General features: G+C 42.5%; 1 protein-coding gene and 1 long non-coding RNA gene across 16 annotated transcripts in view; one reads left to right on the forward strand and one right to left on the reverse strand.

Moving 5' to 3' along the window:
* LOC107178950 (zinc finger protein 474) overlaps positions 1-19,538 on the forward strand; it is a 61,959-nt gene that overhangs the window by 33,784 nt on the left and 8,637 nt on the right. For 2 of the 15 annotated variants that reach the window (XR_006216338.1, XR_006216337.1), the window contains exons 3-4: positions 8,864-8,980; positions 18,923-19,008. The exons of 8 other annotated variants lie outside the window; for them this stretch is intronic. Coding sequence is in view for 3 of the 7 variants with exons in the window: in XM_042982736.1 (XP_042838670.1) it covers positions 2,956-3,071; positions 8,864-8,980; positions 18,923-19,008 (319 nt within the window). In the remaining 4 variants the exon portion in view is untranslated. Of the gene's footprint in view, positions 1-2,955; positions 3,072-8,863; positions 8,981-18,922; positions 19,009-19,538 lie in introns of those variants that run through there. 5 more of the 15 variants (XR_006216340.1, XM_042982741.1, XM_042982736.1 and 2 more) reach the window with 4 other exon arrangements.
* On the reverse strand, positions 36-3,934 carry LOC122237748. The gene is made up of 3 exons (XR_006216372.1): positions 3,817-3,934; positions 973-1,141; positions 36-195 (listed from the first exon to the last, which is right to left on the reverse strand). It is a non-coding gene; the product is annotated as an uncharacterized LOC122237748 (long non-coding RNA).

Here is a 19,538-nt window from a genome sequence, read left to right on the forward strand (position 1 = left end):
CTAGTCATAAAAAAGACACAGTTCTTGATCTCATGGAGTTTTTATTCTTACAGAGGAAGTGATAGGAAATAAATATAAATAAATATACAGCTGCAAATTGTGCTATACCAGTGAATAATGACAGGAAGTGGACATTCAGAATCTCGGTTAGAGAAAACCTCAGGGAGGAAGCGACATTTCAGCTGAGACCATGACCTGTAAGAAAGAATTGGCCAGGAGGAAAAATGTGAGGAGAAGGGAGTAATAAGAGGAGGAGACATTCTGGCCGAAGGTAGTGTGGCCAGAGCTCAATGAGGGGGGTGACAGGCACACAAGATGAGCTGTAGAAACACCATAGTCCCTGCAGCTATCCAGGAGACACGTGTCATCAGTTGTGTGGCTCTTGCAGGGATCCAGCTGAGAGCAGATGAAAACTTGGCCAAGGCATTTGGTAGCAAAGACAGAGATAAGGTATATGCACAGAATTTGGTGGTAGTTGGGATGTGGAGGTCTGAGGAGGGGTCAAGCATGGCTCCCAAACTTCTAGCTTGGGCAAGTGCTCTGGTGCCATTTTCTAAGATGGGAAGACCTGAGACACGGTAGGCTCTTGGAAGTTAAGACCAACGGTTCCTTTCTGGACATGGCAAATTCAAAGTGCTTGCGACATATCTAAGTGGGTAAGTCAGGCTGAATATAGAAGTCAGGATCTCAAAAGAGAAGGTTGGACTGGGATCTATATTTGCGCATTTTTAATATATATTTAAGGTCATAGGAATGAACAGAGAGTTGGGAAAGGAGATGCCAGGCCGAGCCCTGAGGCATTAAATCATTGAGGCACTAAAGGAAAAGGAGCTGGAGAATGAGAGGCTGGAGACACTACAGAAAATGTCACGAACAAGCGTGTGGAAAGCAGGGCGGGATCCTGAAAGGTGGAGCAGGATGAGGGCCAAAAAATAACTATTCGATTTGGCAGTGTGGACTGAGTCTTATAACCTTGGCAAGAACATATCTGGAGTAGTGGTGAGGATTCCAGAGTGTGTGGATGATGAAGATCATGTCTGGTGTTCCTACTGTGACCATCTCCACCATAGACATCGCTGTCCCAAAGCATTTCGCCACAAACGTTTTCACCGCATAACTAATTGGCTGTACGGCAATTTGGCTGTAAAAGATAAAATAACTGGCTGACAGTTTGGTTTCATTTCTCCATTGACAAATTTCCAAATTTTATATTATATAAATCTTAGCTAGTCCCCATAAAGCTCTACACACTGACGAATAGATGTTGTCTTAAAATAGTGAACAACAACAGCATATGTAGACTTGAAAGAAAATAGGCTGATAAAACTTACTTGAAGGGGGAAAAAAGAGAGTGTGAAGGCGGATTGCATACTATACTATACTATACCACACGAGAAAATGATAACAGTGACATTGGTAACAAAGCCCACTAACAAATGAATTACAGCATTAGCATTTCTTACACATTTCCCATAGAACTTTGGAACGTCTATCGACAGACATGTGACAATATGCCAAGAATGAACAGAGTAGAAGGCTTTCACAATGCAGTGCAAAGCTCACTTTCAAATATGCATTCTAGTATTTGGAAAACTGATACGTCTCTTTTTTCTAAGTTTATTTATTTTGAGAGAGAGACCACGAGTGAGGGAGGAGCAGAGGGAGAGGAAGAGAGAGACAGAATCCCAAGATGTAGGGCTCGAACTCACCAACTGTGAGATCATGATCTAAGCTGACATCAAGAGTCAGATGTTTAACACACTGAGGCAACCAGGGGCCCCAAACTGTTACCTCTCTTAATGAAGGAAGAAATTAATAATTTAATTATGTTTTTATGTCTCCTCATGCCCTTTTTACTGTCCATCTTGTATTTTTTGTTATTTTATCTTTTAAGGTGAGATTGCCTAGTGGCCAGTTAGCCACGTAGCAAACATGCTTGCCAAAGGTGTTGAAGGCAAAACCACCTAGAACCAGTAACAGCAGGATGTGTGTTGAGAAGTTTGGCTCTGAAGACCAGGAGAGAAATAATGCGTGGAGTAGAAATAGAGATGTTGGGCTAAGAGAGGTTTCCTTAAAGATGAAAGTGTCCAGACCATATTTGAATGTTTAGGATTATGATCCCATGGAGCGAGGGAGGCTGAAGAAACAGGAGAAGGGACAGGGATGAGTGGGAAGCCTGGAGAAGAAACCCACAGCAGTGGGTGGGATCCCAGCGCCCACTGGGAGGGCAGGGTTTCAGGAAGAGGCACGTGTGAATGTCCGAAGGAGGTTGAGTGTGGATAAAGCAAGTGTGTAGACTGCTGGTGGGAAACTGAGGTAACTACAGTCTGTTCACTTATATCTCATACTTTTTTTTTTTACGAAGTACCAGCCAAGCTAATCAAGTCTATCAGTTAGGAAAGCGAGGCATAGGGAGAAAAAGGTTAATTTGAAGAGTCTGCTTAGTCCTTTGTCTCTTCATGCCTTGAACTAGACTGAGTTTCTAAAATCAAGACTAAGGCTCCTGGAGGGGCACCTGGGTGGCTCATTCAGTAGAGCATCTGTCTTTGGCTCAGGTCATGATCTCAAAGTTTGTGAGTTTGAGCCCCACGTTGGGCTCTGTGCTGACAGCTCAGAGCCCACTGCTTTGTATTCTGTGTCTCCCCCTCTCCCTGCCCCTCCCCTGTTCATGCTCTGTTTCTCTCTCTCTCTCAAAAGCAAATCAACTTTAAAAAAATGTTTTTTAAAAAGACTAAGGCTCCTGGCACCATTTGCCTCTATGATTCCCAAACACAAGAATGACTTGGAAGTCTTGGCAGGCAGTAGATAAAACATTCAGTGGGATCCTTCTGGGGATTAGTACCCTTATGAGCCTTTCCAGCGGCCCTAGTTCACCTCCTCAGCTGTACTGATGTCACGAAATCCAGTGTTGACCTCACAAACTGCCCCCTGATGGTGTTCACAGCTGGACTACTGATGTCCAACCCCCCATGTGCCATTTCTTCATCTTTTCTTGGTGCCAACCATGCCTGCATATCAGAGAACCGCTCTAGGATCCCATGGCTCTCAGGTGTACAAAACACAACTGTAAGGTAACCAGACCAGTCTTCTTCTGCCCTCTTGGTTCTAGAAACCAGGCGTCATGAATCTTTGTGTGTGTATACTGCATGGGTGGACTATGTGTGTATTGAGTGGGGGGTGAGGGGAAAGTGACAAATTTTGAAGCCACAGCATCACCGGTAAAATTGATGTATCACTTCCTAATACAAAAATGTGAAAAGCCATGCTCATCTGTACAAATTACAGGCTAACATAACTATTTTTTAAGGTAAGCTTCAAATTACAATTATATACGTGATGGGAGAGACCACGACAGAGCTACCTCTCCTGCAGCCCAAAGACCAAAACAAAATTAGATAGTCACTGCGTTTGGTGTCCCAGTATGTGGCTTTCTGCTCCTCTAGAAACAAAAATATTTTTTTATTTTATTTTTGGGACAGAGAGAGACAGAGCATGAACGGGGGAGGGTCAGAGAGAGAGGGAGACACAGAATCGGAAACAGGCTCCAAGCTCTGAGCCATCAGCCCAGAGCCTGACGCGGGGCTCGAACTCACGGACCGCGAGATCGTGACCTGGCTGAAGTCGGACGCTTAACCGACTGCGCCACCCAGGCGCCCCTAGAAACAAAAATATTAACTGTAAAGTCTGTGAGAGGAGAGTATCACACATGAGAAATTCTAATGTTACGTAGGCCTACAAATGAACAAAGCTACAACATGCCACAGTCCAAAAGAATTAATCCAACTTAAATAATTTTGCACATCTTCATATGCTTACTTCTACCTCTTGCTACCATCAATCTGCTTCCAGCTCCAAACAGACACCCATAGTTTCTAGTTGTAAATATTTCGTAAGTCTCTGCGTGATGACAGGATGGATGTACGTAGTGCTTAGAAATCCAAATTCTAAGCTCAACAGCTAGGATCTTTCCCAAGATTCTTAGAACGTCACCCAGGCAGTCCAATGCAACCCGGAAGAAGTCATTATTGAAACAGAGGCGATTGTCCTGTGAACAGAATCTTACTGCTAAGTGTCATACGGTTGAGACTTCTGAATAGGTGGAGTTTCAAGAGGGTCTGACTTAGGACTCTCTCTGTCTCTCTCTTTTTTTTAATGTTTATTTATTTTTTGAGGGGGAGAAAGAGAGACAGCGTGTGAGTGGGGGAGGGACAGAGAGAGAGGGAGATGCAGAATCTGAAGCAGGCTTCAGGCTCTGAGATGTCAGCACAGAGCCCGCGGTGGGGCTAGAATTCATGCACTATGAGATCATGACCTGAGCCAAAGTCAGACGCTTAACTGACTGAGCCACCCAGGTGCACCATAGGACTCTATCTCTTGCTTTCCCTTTATATTTTGTAATTCACCTCCTGCTTATGTTCATTTCTCTTTCAAATTTTTACCTCTATGAGGTTGTCTTACATGAAGAAATGTCCTACAAATTGAGGAAGGGCCTAATACACCCAGGAATTCAATAAGTTTCCAATATTTCAATACATCAATATTCTAATGTTCTTCTTTGGCCCTCCCTCAGAGCTGGGGGCCCTTTAGCATATAAGCTGAAGACCAATCAGGCATTGGAAAAAACCCCACTTCTGAATACCAGGTCAAATAGTATCTATGCTTGGCTTCTTTTTCTCTCTAACTGTAAATGCTGGAAAAACTGAGTGGCTGTCTTAGTTTGTGGGTTTTTCCTGTCTTGCCCCCATTGCTCCCTTCAAGCTTCATTTTCCCTATGACCTGAAAGCCATCTGACCACAAGGGTCAGGCCTCGTGCCAAAACGAGAAGCACAAGAACCAAACACCAGGGACATCCTCCATCCATTTTCTTCAAGGAAAGTCATTCTTTTTTTAATGTTTATTTATTTTGAGAGAGAGAGAGAGTGGGGGATGGGCAGAGAGAGAGGGGGAGGGAGAGAATCCCAAGCAGGCTCTGTGCTGTCAGGGCAGAGCCTGACATAGGACTCAATCTCCCGAACCATGAGATCATGACCTGAGCTGAAATCAAGAGTTGGACACTTAACCTACTGAGATACCCAGGTGCCCCTTCCAGGAAAATCATTCTTAACAAGAATTTGGCAAGATACTTGATCATACACCTCACCTTCTAACCTTCTAAAGAATCAAGGAGAAAAGCAGTTTTATCTCAAATGTGAGAATTTAAAAAAACAAAAAACAAAACCTTCTACCAAGAAACTGTATTCCTTTCAGGAGCAGAGATTCCTGAAATGTGGAATTTGTTCTTTGACTTACATTTGTAACTAAAATTCCAAGCATATATTCAAAATACCAGTAGTTTTTTTGTATTTTTTAATGTTTTTTGAGAGAGAAAGAGAGAGTGCAAGTGGGGGAGGGGCAGAGAGAGAGGGAAACACAGAATAAGAAGCAGGCTCCAGACTCTGAGCTGTTAGCACAAAGCCCAATGTGGGGCTTGAACTCATGAACGTTGAGATCATAACCTGAGCTGAAATGGGACACTTAATTGACTGAGCCACCAGGCACCCCAACAGTGGGTTGTTATTTAAAAATCAGGTACACGAAGATATTTGAATATTAACAGCATTTCCAAATGATTGGCCAAGGCTTTCTTATCGTTCCGAGGAGCAAAACAAAACTCCAAATCATGAGTAACAGACTCTAATAGTTGGCCAATACACAGGCTGGATTGGAAAATTCCTTAACGTGGCATCCAGTAATTTCCAAAAACAATTCAATTTCAAACAACGATCCTTCCAGATGTGACATTTGGGTAGACTTGTTTGAAAACACCAGAAGTAAATGTGAAATACCAGTGGTTTCTAGACAATCAAACTATGATTGTTGAGGTTTGAGATTGAGCTACGCAGTTACTCCTATGTATGAAAATGCTATTTATACTTCGTCTGCATGTGTATGACGTGCCTGGGGGGAATGGAAACTTAATTATACACATCCAGACTAGTCAAGCTTGTTGAAATTATGCTTTAAATGACCACAAGCAAAATTCTGACTTTGAGAAATGAGTCTCTGGTGACCTGGTCTCATATTCTGATCTTGTTTTCCTTTTTAGCACCTTGTGCACCCTCCCGCCTAGTCGCTAGTAACCCCCCCAGCTCCCCCACCCCCCCACCCCCCCACCCCCCAACCCCCCACCTCTTGATATTGTTGGAAGAGGGTTGGGAGATTCTGATAAGATCCTTCCCAGGAAAATCTCCTCCAGGGGACTGTTTGCATTTTGAAAGAGGATTTGCTGGGAAGGCGCTGTTCATCCCAAGGGAATGAACATTTGAGGTAGTCAAGAGAACAGACCTAGGAATTTTGCTGGTTTCTCTCAAATCTTACCCAATGACTGACTCTGTGGACATTCTCCATGTCCATTGACCATTGGTGTCCTCTGACCATTGGTGTCCTCACCTCCACCGTGTTTCTAGAAGCAGCTGGAATCACATCTGGAATCAGATAATAGGTGGGCAAGAAAATCACAAATCTTTGAGCACATTACTAAACTTCTTCAGCCTTAGTCCCTCCCCTGTGAGGGGTTAAAATGAAAGATCTTTTGCCAAGGACCTGCGATGGTGTCTAACAAATCATTCCCAGTCAGTTCCTTCCTGCCCCTACATAGTGGCCGTGGCGGAAGACCTACTGTCTCAGTGAAAACAAGCTTTACTACTTGCCTAAATGCTCTGTGCCTCAGTTTCCTGGTTTGCAAAATAAGGGCACTGAGTCTTGCCCAGAGGATTATAATGAGAATTCTTGCCCGTTAAAGCATGTTAAGTGGTTAGTACAAATCTTGGCGCTTAAAAGTGCTGGGTAATTATTAGCTGCTACTTGGTCAGGTATTTCTGATACTGGAATATTCACAGAGATTTCTCTTTTGTTTAATGTTTGTTCGTTTGCTTTTTTGCTGTTTGCTTATTTTTGAGAGAGAGACAAACAGACAGAGCATGAGTAGGGGAGGGTCAGAGAGAGAGAGAGGGAGACACAGAATCTGAAGTAGACTCCAGGCTCTGAGCTGTCAGCAGAGAGCCCAATATGGGGCTTGGACTCCTTAACTGTGAGATCATGACCTGAGTCAAATTCAGACCCTCAACCAACTGAGCCACCCAGGTGCCCCTGGGATATTCACAAGGACTTCTAAAAGAGATTTTCTTCTTTTCTCCTCAAGAACAGAGGAGAAAAGCTTTCCCTCTTATTTTCCCATCCAAACTTTCTGCCTTCTGTGATATGCCTTGTGCACTTACCACAGACATTTCAATTATTTGGCCCTAATGGAAGGAATCAGGAGTGTGGAAAATTTAAAACAGCAGCAAAGCCCCAATTTCTTTATGTTGAATTTTGTTATGCAGAGAGAGGAACACTGTCAATGGAATGATAGCCATCCAAAGAGCTGCACAGTCCCTCAGACACTTGTTTTGGCAGCCAGCCATCAGGAGTGGGCCCCCAGCACAGTTAGTGTGCCCACGGTTACCATGCAGCCTTGGACACCAGGCTCACCTCTTAAAATAGGAGCTTCTTAAGACCTAACGGCATACTTCAAGACTCCCGTCACCAAGTTCCATTGTACTTGACTCAGTGCTTATATTCAAAGAAAGCAGGGAATTTTGAGTATGACCTTCTGTTCATCGTCACTGTATCCCCTTTTTCTAAAACACCTCTATGATACCTGGCGAATTTTTATTTTTCTTTTAATGTTTATTTATTTTTGAGCGAGAGCAAGTGGGGAAAGGGCTGATGCGGGGCTCGTACTCACAAACTGTGAGATCATGACCTGAGGTGAAACCAGGAGTCAGATTCTCGACCGACTGGGCCACCCAGGCGCCCCCTGACAAGTTTTTAATTCCACAGTCTGAGATTCACTCCTTTGACTCAAAGCGCTGACTCTGCAGTACATCCCAGCTAAAAGGCAAACGTTTTCTAGATTGTTCACAAACCCTCTTCAGCCCCTGGCACATTAATGTCAATTAGCCACCAGTGCAGCTGATTTCTTAGAAATGAGATATAAGGCAAATACCTCTTACTGGGGAGAGTGTGCAGGAAATAGCTCCTCAGAGCCATAAGCTCTGGTGCTTTCAGGGATGGTCAGGCTGCCTTTAGGGCAATGGAGAGCGGTAGAGTCTGTGGCATTATGTACACAAAGTCCCACCTAAAGATGTCACATTTAAAACTTTTGAGAACATTGTGCTGGTCAGGTAGAACATGCCTGTCTATTGGGTGGCGTGGTCATTGATCCAACAGTTTACAGTCTGAGATCCCGTGTATGAGGCAGCAGGGAGGTAGTTCTGGGGGGGCAGTCTGGGTGAGATGCTATAATGGGGACAGACTGAGTCGTGAAAGACCCATGAAAGGCCACACATAGTTGTGTGACAGTTGTGTGCATGGACCCCTGGCACCCACACTCCATGCCTGAGCACAGGGTAACTCACCCCAGCCACCAACATCTATTTGGGTCACCTGTGGGAATCCCCAGAACAATGAGGCCATTAGTGTGGGTCAAACATCCAGGAACCAATCCATCCAAGAATTTTACAGGGCCACAAAAAGCACAGGATCCTAGAGAGATTCCCCAATCTGGAGTGTAGTTTTCAGAACTTACAGTTTGAGTTTAAATATATCAGTGGGTGGAGAGGTTAAGAAATGCTTCCTCCACTCAGTGGGTACCTTCGTCACCCTGTCCCTGCGTCTTGACTAACCCCGCACAGTGTGGGCTCTGTGCATGCCACATAGGGATCTGTCCACCTGACCTACTTTACCAGAGAAAGAGCTTTGGAAAAAGTGAAAAAAATATTTCCCAAGTAAAGGTGGGGAGTTAAGTATGATCATCCCAACTCATCCCAAGTTCTGTACCTAGCATGGTGCCTGGCACATGGCCTGTAACCGGAAGATTGTTCCTGAGCAACAACATCTGGGCTACACTGAATCACCTCCTGACAGACAGCCCATTCCTCCAGATGCATTTCCACTTAGGGTAGGTCTCAACCTTCCAGAAGCCCAAGCTGTGCTTTTAGTAGGTGTGGCTACGTTCTTCCCGCTCACAACGCAACTTCAGTATCAATATATTTTTTTAAATTTTTTAATGTTTATATTTGAGAGAGAGAGAGAGAGAGAGAGAGAGAACAAGCAGGGGAGGGGCAGAGAGAGAGGGAGACACAGAATCCGAAGCAGGCTCCAGGCCCTGAGCTGTCAGCACAGAGCCCAGTGTGGGGCTCAAACTCAGAAGCCGTGAGATCATGACTTGAGCTGAAGTCGGACACTTAACCGACTGCGCCACCCGGGTGCCAGTATCAACATTTAGAACCTTATTGCTTTACTGGGTTTGTGAAGTTGGAAACAATCTGATTCAATGCAGATACTTACGGACTGGCCATACTGTGCTCGTTACCAATCACACTCTGAGACATACAGTATGCATCATCATATTGTTGATCTATATGTGGGACCTGAGAAAGGCCCAAGGCCAAGTCCTGAGATGGGAAGGATTATCATGTGTATCCCTCTCATGGCATCACTTTTTAATTTTGCATCTTTACAAAAATCATTAGAGATTAATGATCGCAACTAGATGGGTTGAAAGCGTCTTAAGCTCAGGCACCTTTTTCTTTTCTTTTCTTTTTTTTAATATGAAATTTATTGTCAAATTGGTTTCCATACAACATCCAGTGCTCATCCCGGGGCGGGGGGGGGCACCTTTTTCTACTGTACTCATCAAAGTCATGGTTTAGACCAACAGGGATGGTTTCTTTTTTCAAGATGTTCTCACCCCTGGCTTCCTTGATTCCTTTCTGACTCGACTCGGGTTAATGGAAGTCCCCAAATGAGCCCAAGATATATGGCTGTTTTGATGTAGGGATGTTATGATGCACCCTTAAAAAAAAAGGACAATTACACTTTCTGCATTTTTGGTTTCATGTCCAAGTAGTGTGTGAAGCATGTCACTTGGAGGAAAAAGGCAGGCATTTCATTTACATACATATTTGGGAATAAAAAGACATCTTTTGCATTTTGATATTGTTGCTTTGACACAGCCCCAATGAAATGACCTTCTCAAAAGGAATAGGCCAACTGCTTCCATGATAGCAGATAAACCCAGCAAACTGCTACTTCCCAGTGCGCAAATATGGGAGGCTGCTTCTGCTCCCTGGTGGCAGATCACTAATTGTACTTGTGACCCTTCTAGAACCAAAGGTCTCAGCACACACTCTCTCTCTCTTTCCTCTTGAGGGGAATGAGCTTAAAGAAGATAACGGTAGGTTGGAGGGGAGGCAAGGACAAAGCCAAGGAAAATGTAAAGGAATGAGATAGTGTGAGGCAAAGGGAAACTTTGGATATCCCTGACATCAACTGAGGAAAGTGACTGACCTGACCTGTGTCTTTTGTGCACAGGTTCACACACACACACACACACACACACACACACACTCACTCACATACTAAAGGACTTTGAAGTTCCTCTCGCCGAAAGATGAGAAACTGGTGTCAGTAATGTTTCAAACAGACCAGATGCCATGCACATGGGCACAGAGGGATAGCCTTGGCTTTCAAACTATTCATCTCTGCCCCAGGGCTAGGGCCTGGCAATCTAGAATTGGACTTCTCTGGATGAAATTGTATGTGAATGGGGTTGCCACCTGGTGCATTGTCTCTGGCAAAAAAAAAAAAAAAAAAATTGATGTCCTGGAAAAAAAAAAAAAAAAGAAACAAAACTCAGTGAAACAGTTTGACATTCTCTCCAGTCCCTTTTTCTTTTTCCCGTTTTCTTCAATGGTGTTTATTTTTTTCTTTTTTCAGGAATTTCTCAGGAGACAAATTAAAGGGTTTAGAATCTAGATGACTTAACAATAGTCTCTAGTGCCTGGCACAAGTCACTGTAAAATCCATTATTTGATTCTGCAATTTCCTCTGACAATGTGTACTGCTGACTTGGAGCCGACTGCATGCCATGAGCTCGGCAATGCAAAATACTCGCCTAAACTAGGTCTGTGTGAGAGGTTTTTAACCGGCTATGCTGAGGAATGATAGACAAACAAGAAACTGCATTCATTAAATATGTGAGATTCAGTGAGTTTTCACAGTTTTATATACCTGTTACATGACCACCATAATCAAGATAAAGGAAGAAGATCTTTGGGGTGCCTGGGTGGCTCAGTCAGTTGAACATCTGACTCCTGATTTCAGCCCAGGTCATGATCTTGCTGTTTGTGGGTTTGAGCCCCACATCGGGCTCTGTGCTGACGGTGTAGAGCCTGCTTGGGATCTTCTCTCTTCTTCTCCCTCTGGCCGCTGCCCCTCTGCTAGCTCATGCTTTCTCTCTCTCTCTCTCTCTCTCTCTCTCTCTCTCTCTCTCAAAAATAAATAAATAAACTTAAAAACAGATACAGAACCCCCACAGATTCCATATACCCCTTATTCTTCCTTCCCCCTCCAGGCAACCCCTGATTTGATTTTTAAGCCCTACAGCCTAGTGAGGATTTTCTACCACTGGAAGCAGGCAGTAATGGACTCTTTTGTGTTTGGCTTCGTTCAGCATAATGATTCTGTGTGTTATCCATGTTGGCACAAGCAATGGTAGTACTTTTTTTTTTTTTTAGAGTTTATTTATTTTTGAGAGAGAGAGAGAGAAAGAGAGTATGACTGGGGGTGGGGCAGAGAGAGAGGGAGACACAGAATCCAAAGCACGCTCCAGGCTCTGAGCTGTGAGCACAGAGCCTAGCAGGGGGCTCGAACTCACAAACCATGAGATCATGACCTGAGCCGAAGTCAGATGCCTAGCTGCAGTCAAATGCTCTACCACTGAACTACACCCCCTCAGATGCCTAACTGACTGAGCCACCCATATGCCCCACTTTTTTTTTTTTTTTTTTTTTTTTTTTTTTTTTGCTGAGCAATAGTCCGTTGAATGGCAGTATTATGCTTTATCTATTCATGGGTGTTTCCAGGTGTGTTACTGTTTTTATTATCACTGAAGAGTCCTGTCTCCTTCAGTGCAAGCAGAACCAGTTTGTATTTCTTCCACAAGAAAGAGATCAAGATGTTTTAATATAGGAAAATTATGAAGTGTCCCATCTGGCCCATTCCTGGATCTGATTCCGTCTCCAAGATATAAGGTCCTCACCTCACACTCAGGTCTCAATCTGATCAAGACATGTCTCATTACTTTTTTCATTGCCCTCTCTCTGCCTGACGCCCCTCACAACCCAGTGCCTTAGCTGTGGCTGATACAGTTCTGCGGGCAGAGAAGGTGCTGGCTGCCAGTACCTTCTGGCATATCACTATCCAGCATCTGAGGCATGGCCAGCTTCTAATGACAGGAAGTCTGGGGTCAGGGCCAAGGTGGGAAGGTGTCAACACACTTTGAAGAGCCAACCGTTGCATTCTCAAGGACTGCCCACCTGTATTGAACAGACTGCTCCTTGCATAGTTTCTCTAACCAGTCTTTGTGATCGACTTCAACGCGTTCCTCTCAACTTACTACAGTAATATTAAACACTTGAATAGGTCATATTCCTTTCTACCTGTTCCACAGCCCATTTGACTGACTTTTGGTCAAAATTCTTCCTTGCCTCCCTACAGCAGGCCGCTGTGGGTCTCCATCTATCACAGCACTTACAAATTTTGCCTTTGAATTGAACGAGTACTTGCTATGTTGTTCTTCATTACTAAGGAAAGCTAAGGCTTGGCGTGCCCAATGACCTCCAGCATGGGGAAGATGCTGTCCTCAGTTTAAAGAGTTATTGCTGGAATAAGCAGTTAAACAAAGTCATGGAGGTAGCAAAGTTGAGGATTGTGGGCTCTGGCTTGGGGACTGGGGCCAAGTTTGGTGGGGCTAGGGACCTGTTTCATGGGGCTAAAGTTGGCACGAATGAGGTCAGCATTCAGTGTCTGGCCTTTATTCTGTACCATGGAGAACCACAGAAATTCCTGATACCACATCAGACAGGCTAAATCTGCACAAAACATACATAGTCAAGTGCAGAGAACAGAGGGGGCAGGTGGGAGGCCAAAAATTATAAGTTGATTTCCTAGTCCAGTCACAAATGGGCAACACAGGACCCAGGGGATGGTTCGCTCCATTTGTCCCCCAAATTATCTCTTTCACTGACGCTTCTCAGCAGAAGATGGCTAATACCGTATGGTCCCATTTAGTTCTTTCTGAATTCGTATTTTGGCTAATGCAACCAAGGCAGAGACATGAGCCTGAATTACATTAAAATATCTGGAAAATATAGTTAGATTACCTTAAAATGGAAACAAATTCATGCTAAATCTTGGCTTCAGAATTTTTTTCCAGGCCTTTTTTATTTTTATTTTTTTACTATTTTTTTAAATAATGGAGCAGAAGTCAAGGGCTTCAGTTAAGTTGCATCATATAAGCATGTAACTGATATATGTTCAGCTACAAACAGTTGACAAAATAAAATGGTATTCTTGGAATAATGCAACTAAAGATACCGTAAATATTTTCATTTTGTGTTATACTTTCATTTTATACTTTGCAAAACTGTATTCATTTGTAACATTAGTTCTAGTTCCAATTACTAATTGGTTACAATACGAGACTGTATTCTATACACAGCCTTGATTCCCATTTTTTATCGGTTACTTAAGGAATTTTCAGAAAGTAATTTGAGCTCCGCTTGATTTTTCCTTTTAGGACTGATTTTATTACCTAATCCCAATTTAAGCTTTGACCCTGGAGTTGACATTCTTTTTATTATTTTATTATTCTTATAAAAATGACACAAGTGCATTATAAAAACTCAAGCCATTAGGAAAGTATAAAGATTGGCATAAAAATTAACCCAAGCCCCTTTGTGTTTGACCTAAGTGACTATCGTTCCAGACACCCTTCTCTGTGCACAGCATATATAAATAAATACGGATGCAGATGTTTTCATAGGACTAAGATCGTCACATCCAAGTTATTCATACAGATATTATAAAGGCAAAAACAAATACTGTAGTTGATTTTACTTGAATTTGACAAAAGAAAACAAAGGGAAAGTGATGGCATTGTTGAACTTTAGAAAAGGATTTCTTCACTAAAGAATATTCATTTTTAAAGGATCCATTACAGTCACAAAACCAAGATAAGTTATCAGAAGATTTGAAAACAAGTCAGCTCCACGTCTTAATTTTATACTATTTTACGTGACTGTTTGCCATGACAGTAAAGAATTTAGCATCACTGACATCTTTGCCCCTCTCCTTCTGTGACAAGTTTTGGTAAAGTATTTTCATATGTCAAGATATGCTTTTTTTATACTGTCTCAAACCCACGATTTCTAGGGTCATTTTGCTTTCATTCTATGCTTTCCTGGATCCATTGCCAGTCTTAGAGTCATGGTGTCAGTATTTTGGAGCTTTTCTGGTTGTGTCATCTCTTGTTTGCTTATATGTTCTTTTATTTTACTCTTCTTTAAAGTCTATTTATTTTTGAGAGACAGAGTACACGAGTGTGAGTGGAGAAGGAGCAGAGAGAGAGAGGGAGGGAGAGAGAATCCCAAGCAGGCTCCAAGCTGTCAGCACAGAGCCTGACAGGGGACTCAAAGTCACGAACCATGAGATCATGACCTGAGCCAAAATCGAGTCAGATACTCAACCCACTGAGCCACCCAGGCACCCCTTGATTGCTTATATTTTATTAAATAATGTTTTCCAGAAGGTATCAGAAGTAGAGTGATTTTATAATTTGTTAATTAAACAGGGACACCTTAGAGAATACAAGAAGGCCCTATTGTTAACACTTAGTCAAAACAGGAGGTATCATACTGACTATTTCAGGTAGAGCAGAGCTTAAGAGCACCCTAAAGTCAGAAGGGGTGTATTTCCTAAGTTCTTGCTTCAACTCAGCACTTTTTTGAGGCATTTAAATGGTGCCAAATGGATCCTTACACAAAAGAGCATCTATTTGGGGAAAAAAAAAAAGGTTTGGCTCTGACTGAAGATCCAACAGCTCACTGCCCGGGGTTAATGGGCAGCTTTTAGGGAGTCCAGCATTCATTTAAAATCATATCCATAATTCTGTATACCTGTGCATTGTCTGGAAAGAGGACCATAAAAATCAGATATTACTAATTTCTCTTGCCCATCAAATGCTACTAATTTCAATTTCATCACAAATCTCCAAAAAGCTACATCGTTGGCTTGTGTTCCCCTAAATCTCCTAGAAATAATGTCACACAACTGTAATCTCACATTATTACTACTTAGTTTTCATTATGGGATTAATATAAGAAAAGCCCAAATGTAGAGTGTTTCTGATCTTTAGTAAAACTGCTAGTAATAACTTTGGTTTTACTTTTCAGTATCTCTTTCATTAAGATTCTTGCGATAACACCATGTTAGGGATAGTTTTCCCCTTACACCAGGTGTTATACCTCCTTCTATAAGCTCCATGGCTTATACACCTACCAGTGAGGGTCACTGGGGTTTCCTCTTAGCCTGAGCTGTCAGGGAGGTCGCTGAGAGCTGTCTGAAGCTACTGAAATCGATATCCTAATCTAGGATCACTGGAACTATTTCTATTCTTCTTGTATCAATACCTTGCTTAATTCTAAAACACTCTCTTTGTGGTCCTTATTCTGTTTCCATTATTTAAAAGGTGGTATTACTGCTATTTTCATTTCATTTCATTTCATTTCATTTCATTTCATTTCATTTCATTTCATTCCAGGATATTTAACATAGAGTGTTACATTAGTTTCAAGTATACAATATAATGATTCAACACTTCCTTACATCACCCGGTACTTATCACAAGTGCCCTCCTTAGTCCCTATCACCTATTTCCCCCATCCCCCACCCACCTCCCCTCTGGTAACTATCAATTTGTTCTCTATAGTTAAGAGTTTATTTCAGGGGCGCCTGGGTGGCTCCGAGGGGTGCCTGGGTGGCTCAGTGGGTTCAGCTCAGGTCATGATCTCGCGGTTTGTGAGTTCGAGCCCCAGGTCGGGCTCTGTGCTGACAGCTCAGAGCCTGGAGCCTGCTTCAGATTCTGTGTCTCCCTCCCTCTCTGCCCCTCCCTGACTCATACTCTGTCTCTCAAAAACAAATAAAAACATTTTTTTTTAAAAGGAGTCTGTTTCTTGGCTTGCCTCTCTCTCTCTTTTTCCCTTACTCTTCTGTTTTGTTTCTTAAATTCCACATATGAGTGAAATCATATGGTGTTTGTCTTTCTCTGACTCACTTACTGAGCATTATACTCTCTACCTCTATCCACGTTGTTGCAAATGACAAGATCTTGTTCTGTTTTATGGCTGAATAATATAACATAATATAATATATTATATAATATACCACATCTTTATCCATTTATCTATTGATGAATGCTTGGACTGCTTCCATAATTTGGCTATTGTAAATTTGGCTATTGTAATGCTGCTATAAAGGAAGAGGTGAATATATCTCTTTGAATGAGTGTTTTTATTTTTTGGAGGTAAGCACCCAGTAGTGCGATTCCTGGATCATACAGTGGCTCTATTTTTAACTTTTTTGAGGCACCTCCGTACTGTTTTCCACAGTGGCTGCACCGGTTTGCATTCCCACCAACCGTGCAAGAAGGTTCTCCTTTCTCCACATCCTTGCCAACACATGTTGTGACAGCTACTTATTTTAAATTGTAAAAGTGAGTAGATGGATGACCGGTCACTTACACTGACTAGGAGAAAAGTTGTTAAATGTCCACTTTCCTTTGCCTTGCACCCTCCCGGCCTGAAAGATTGAACATGAAGTGTTCCCGACAGAGAGAAGACATTAACAAAAAAGGAGGGGGAAAAATGCGTGGAAAATAAAATGATAATGCCAATAGTGGCCAGCAAAATGATTGGAAACATATGAAAGTTAGTGGATTCAAGTTAAAAGAAATACACACATCTAAAAGCTTCCCTGAAGTGTTCAAGCACCTCTGTCCACATCCAGCCTTGGGAGACTTTCCCAGGAAAGTAGGAAGCAAAAGCAAAATCGTGATGAGCGCTAATAACCTTCAGGGAGGGGGCATTTAGGTGCCCCCCCCCCCATAAAAGAGTTCACACCTGAAAGTGCTTATACAGATTCAGAGATGAACTTCTTCAAAAAAATCTTTTACCTCGATGTTAAAAAAGCAACGCCTCACCCCAGAAATATCTGAAATGTTGACAGGAAAAACTGTTGATCTAACCCTTCGCTCTGCGGGAACTTTAGACTTATCGGCTTCCTCTTTGCCTTCCTTTGATTACAGTTTCCTGGAATCCGTGGCCTTGGCAAGGTCCCAGGTGTAGACAGCCCTGCGCACAGGGCAAACCTGCCTGCCTGCCTCTGCCTCCTCTCTCTGCTGTGCCCTATCACCTTAGCTCATTAGCCAAGAAGGGCCTTCTGCCCTTTCTGCGGGGGTGGGGGTGGGGGAGGGGGCTCCCGTCTCTGTTTCCCTCTCCACCTTCCCCACACCCACCTCCATCTCAAAACACCAGAGAAAGAGGTTGAAGAGCGAACCTGTGGCCGTGAAGGCAAGATAGAGATGGTTCAGCCTTCTTTGCAAGTTTCAGACTGACAATCGTGAAATTAATGAAAAATAAAAGAGGTTCTCTTATCTCCGGTCCGCGCCCCGGGGGATGCATTTTTCTCTTCAGCTGAGAGCAGGCTTAGGAGTAAAATGTTGAAAACCTAAGAACATGGAGTGAACTGCAGGTTCAAATGCAGTTCAACCACAAATATAGCGCATGGAGCAAGCTTTGGAAAATATAATATAGAACATCTTAGCCCTTTTATGGTATTAATTTTCTCCCACATCCCTTTAAGTTATTTTGTGCTTGTCTTCTGGCCTCCGCATCTGCCTGTTTTCTTCTCATTTTTCCTTCCAAAAGAAACCTTCTGACGATGTGACGTGAATGTCTTCATTAATGACCCGTGCCATTTATTTTGCTTATATGCTTGGTTAAATACTCGATTTTGGCTCATACTTTCCATGTGGAATATTAATATTCATTATTCTCAAAGTGAAGAGACGAACTTCTCATTTTTTTTTTTACTAAAAAAAATACCCCTGTATTTAATTAATCTTCAAGTAAATGAACCTATAAAATATAGTAAGGAACTTTTGGGTATTTTGAAAAGCCTTGCTTCTGCTTTATCCTTTCTCTTACATTTTGAATTCCTCAAATACTTTTAAAGTCACTTTGCAGGCATTAGACCCTATTACATGGCTAATAAAGAAGATGGCTAAAAACTAGTTAGCCATTTTCTGATGAATGTAACTTATTGGCGTAATTCAGTATAGAGTAATAGAAGAAAAATGTTCTCCCTCAAATGTGCTTTTAAAAAAAAATTACTCTTCCTTAATTATCAAAGTATCACTGATATACAATGTTATATTAGCTTCAGGTATACAACACAGTGAGCTCACAAGCCTGTAGTCTCAGTGCTCACCCCGATAAGCATAGTTACCATCTGCCACAATACAACACGATTGCAGTATTTCCAGCTATATTCCCGATCTGCACTTTTCATTTCCATGACTTACTTATTTTATGACTTGAAGTTTGTACTGCTTAATCCCCTTTACCTTATTTCGCCCATCCCCTCCCCACCTCCCCTCCAGCAAATAATGTGCTTTTTTAAAAACGCAGATCCTCTCAGGAGTAACTCCATTTTCCGTTTTGCTTGGTGTATGTTAGTGGATTTACTCCTCTAGAATCTGTCACTTTGGCTCAGGTGTGCAGAAACCAGAAACGTGTTCCCTTCTTATTTTGATTTTGCTCTGTTTCCACTACAGGTATAACCCCCAACAGCTTTAGTGAAAAGCTGGCTGATTCTAAAATAGGCACATATTTTACCCTGATTCATTACCCTGATTTACTTATTTTACCCTGATTATTCCTTTGGGGGAAAGAGAACCACACCACCAACTCAAATTTGTTTCTGCTTTCATACCACCTAGTGCTACTTATGAACACACTGGAAAAGGTCATTTCATTCCGCTGAAATTTCTTGCAGCTCAACTTAACCGGGTCTTTCCATTATTTGGTGAGTATTATTCCCTAATTGAATCAGTATCACATTCTTTGCAGTGCCAGGAGAATTCCAGATTTTTTTTTTTTTTTTTGCAAAAAATTTCAGTAATTTTTGCTGTTCTGTTTCCCAGAAACTGAATCTCTTCGTTCTCTGAAAATGATTTGCCTCATACTTAGAAGACTAAGTTCATCCTACAGGAGCTCTGCTTAGGCTTCACTTTTTTCTTAAGTTATTTATTTTGAGAGAAAGAGAAAGAAAGGGAGGGGCAGAGAAAGGGAGAGAGAAAGAGAGAGAATCCCAGGCAGGCTCCAAGCCATCAGCACAGAGCCCGACACAGGGTTCAAACCTGGGAACCGTGAGACCATGACCTGAGCTGAAATCAAGAGTCTGATGCTTAACCCACGGAGCCACCCAGGTGCCCCTTGTGCCTTACTTCTTAACAACCCATCTCTATTTCATCTTTTTTCCCTGTCCTCAGAGGCTAACATCTCCATCACATCCCAGATCCTATCTTCTCCTGCTTTGTCTGAGAACCTTGTTCT

The sequence above is a fragment of the Panthera tigris genome, chromosome A1 (assembly GCF_018350195.1).
Source record: "Panthera tigris isolate Pti1 chromosome A1, P.tigris_Pti1_mat1.1, whole genome shotgun sequence".
NCBI lineage: Eukaryota > Metazoa > Chordata > Mammalia > Carnivora > Felidae > Panthera > Panthera tigris.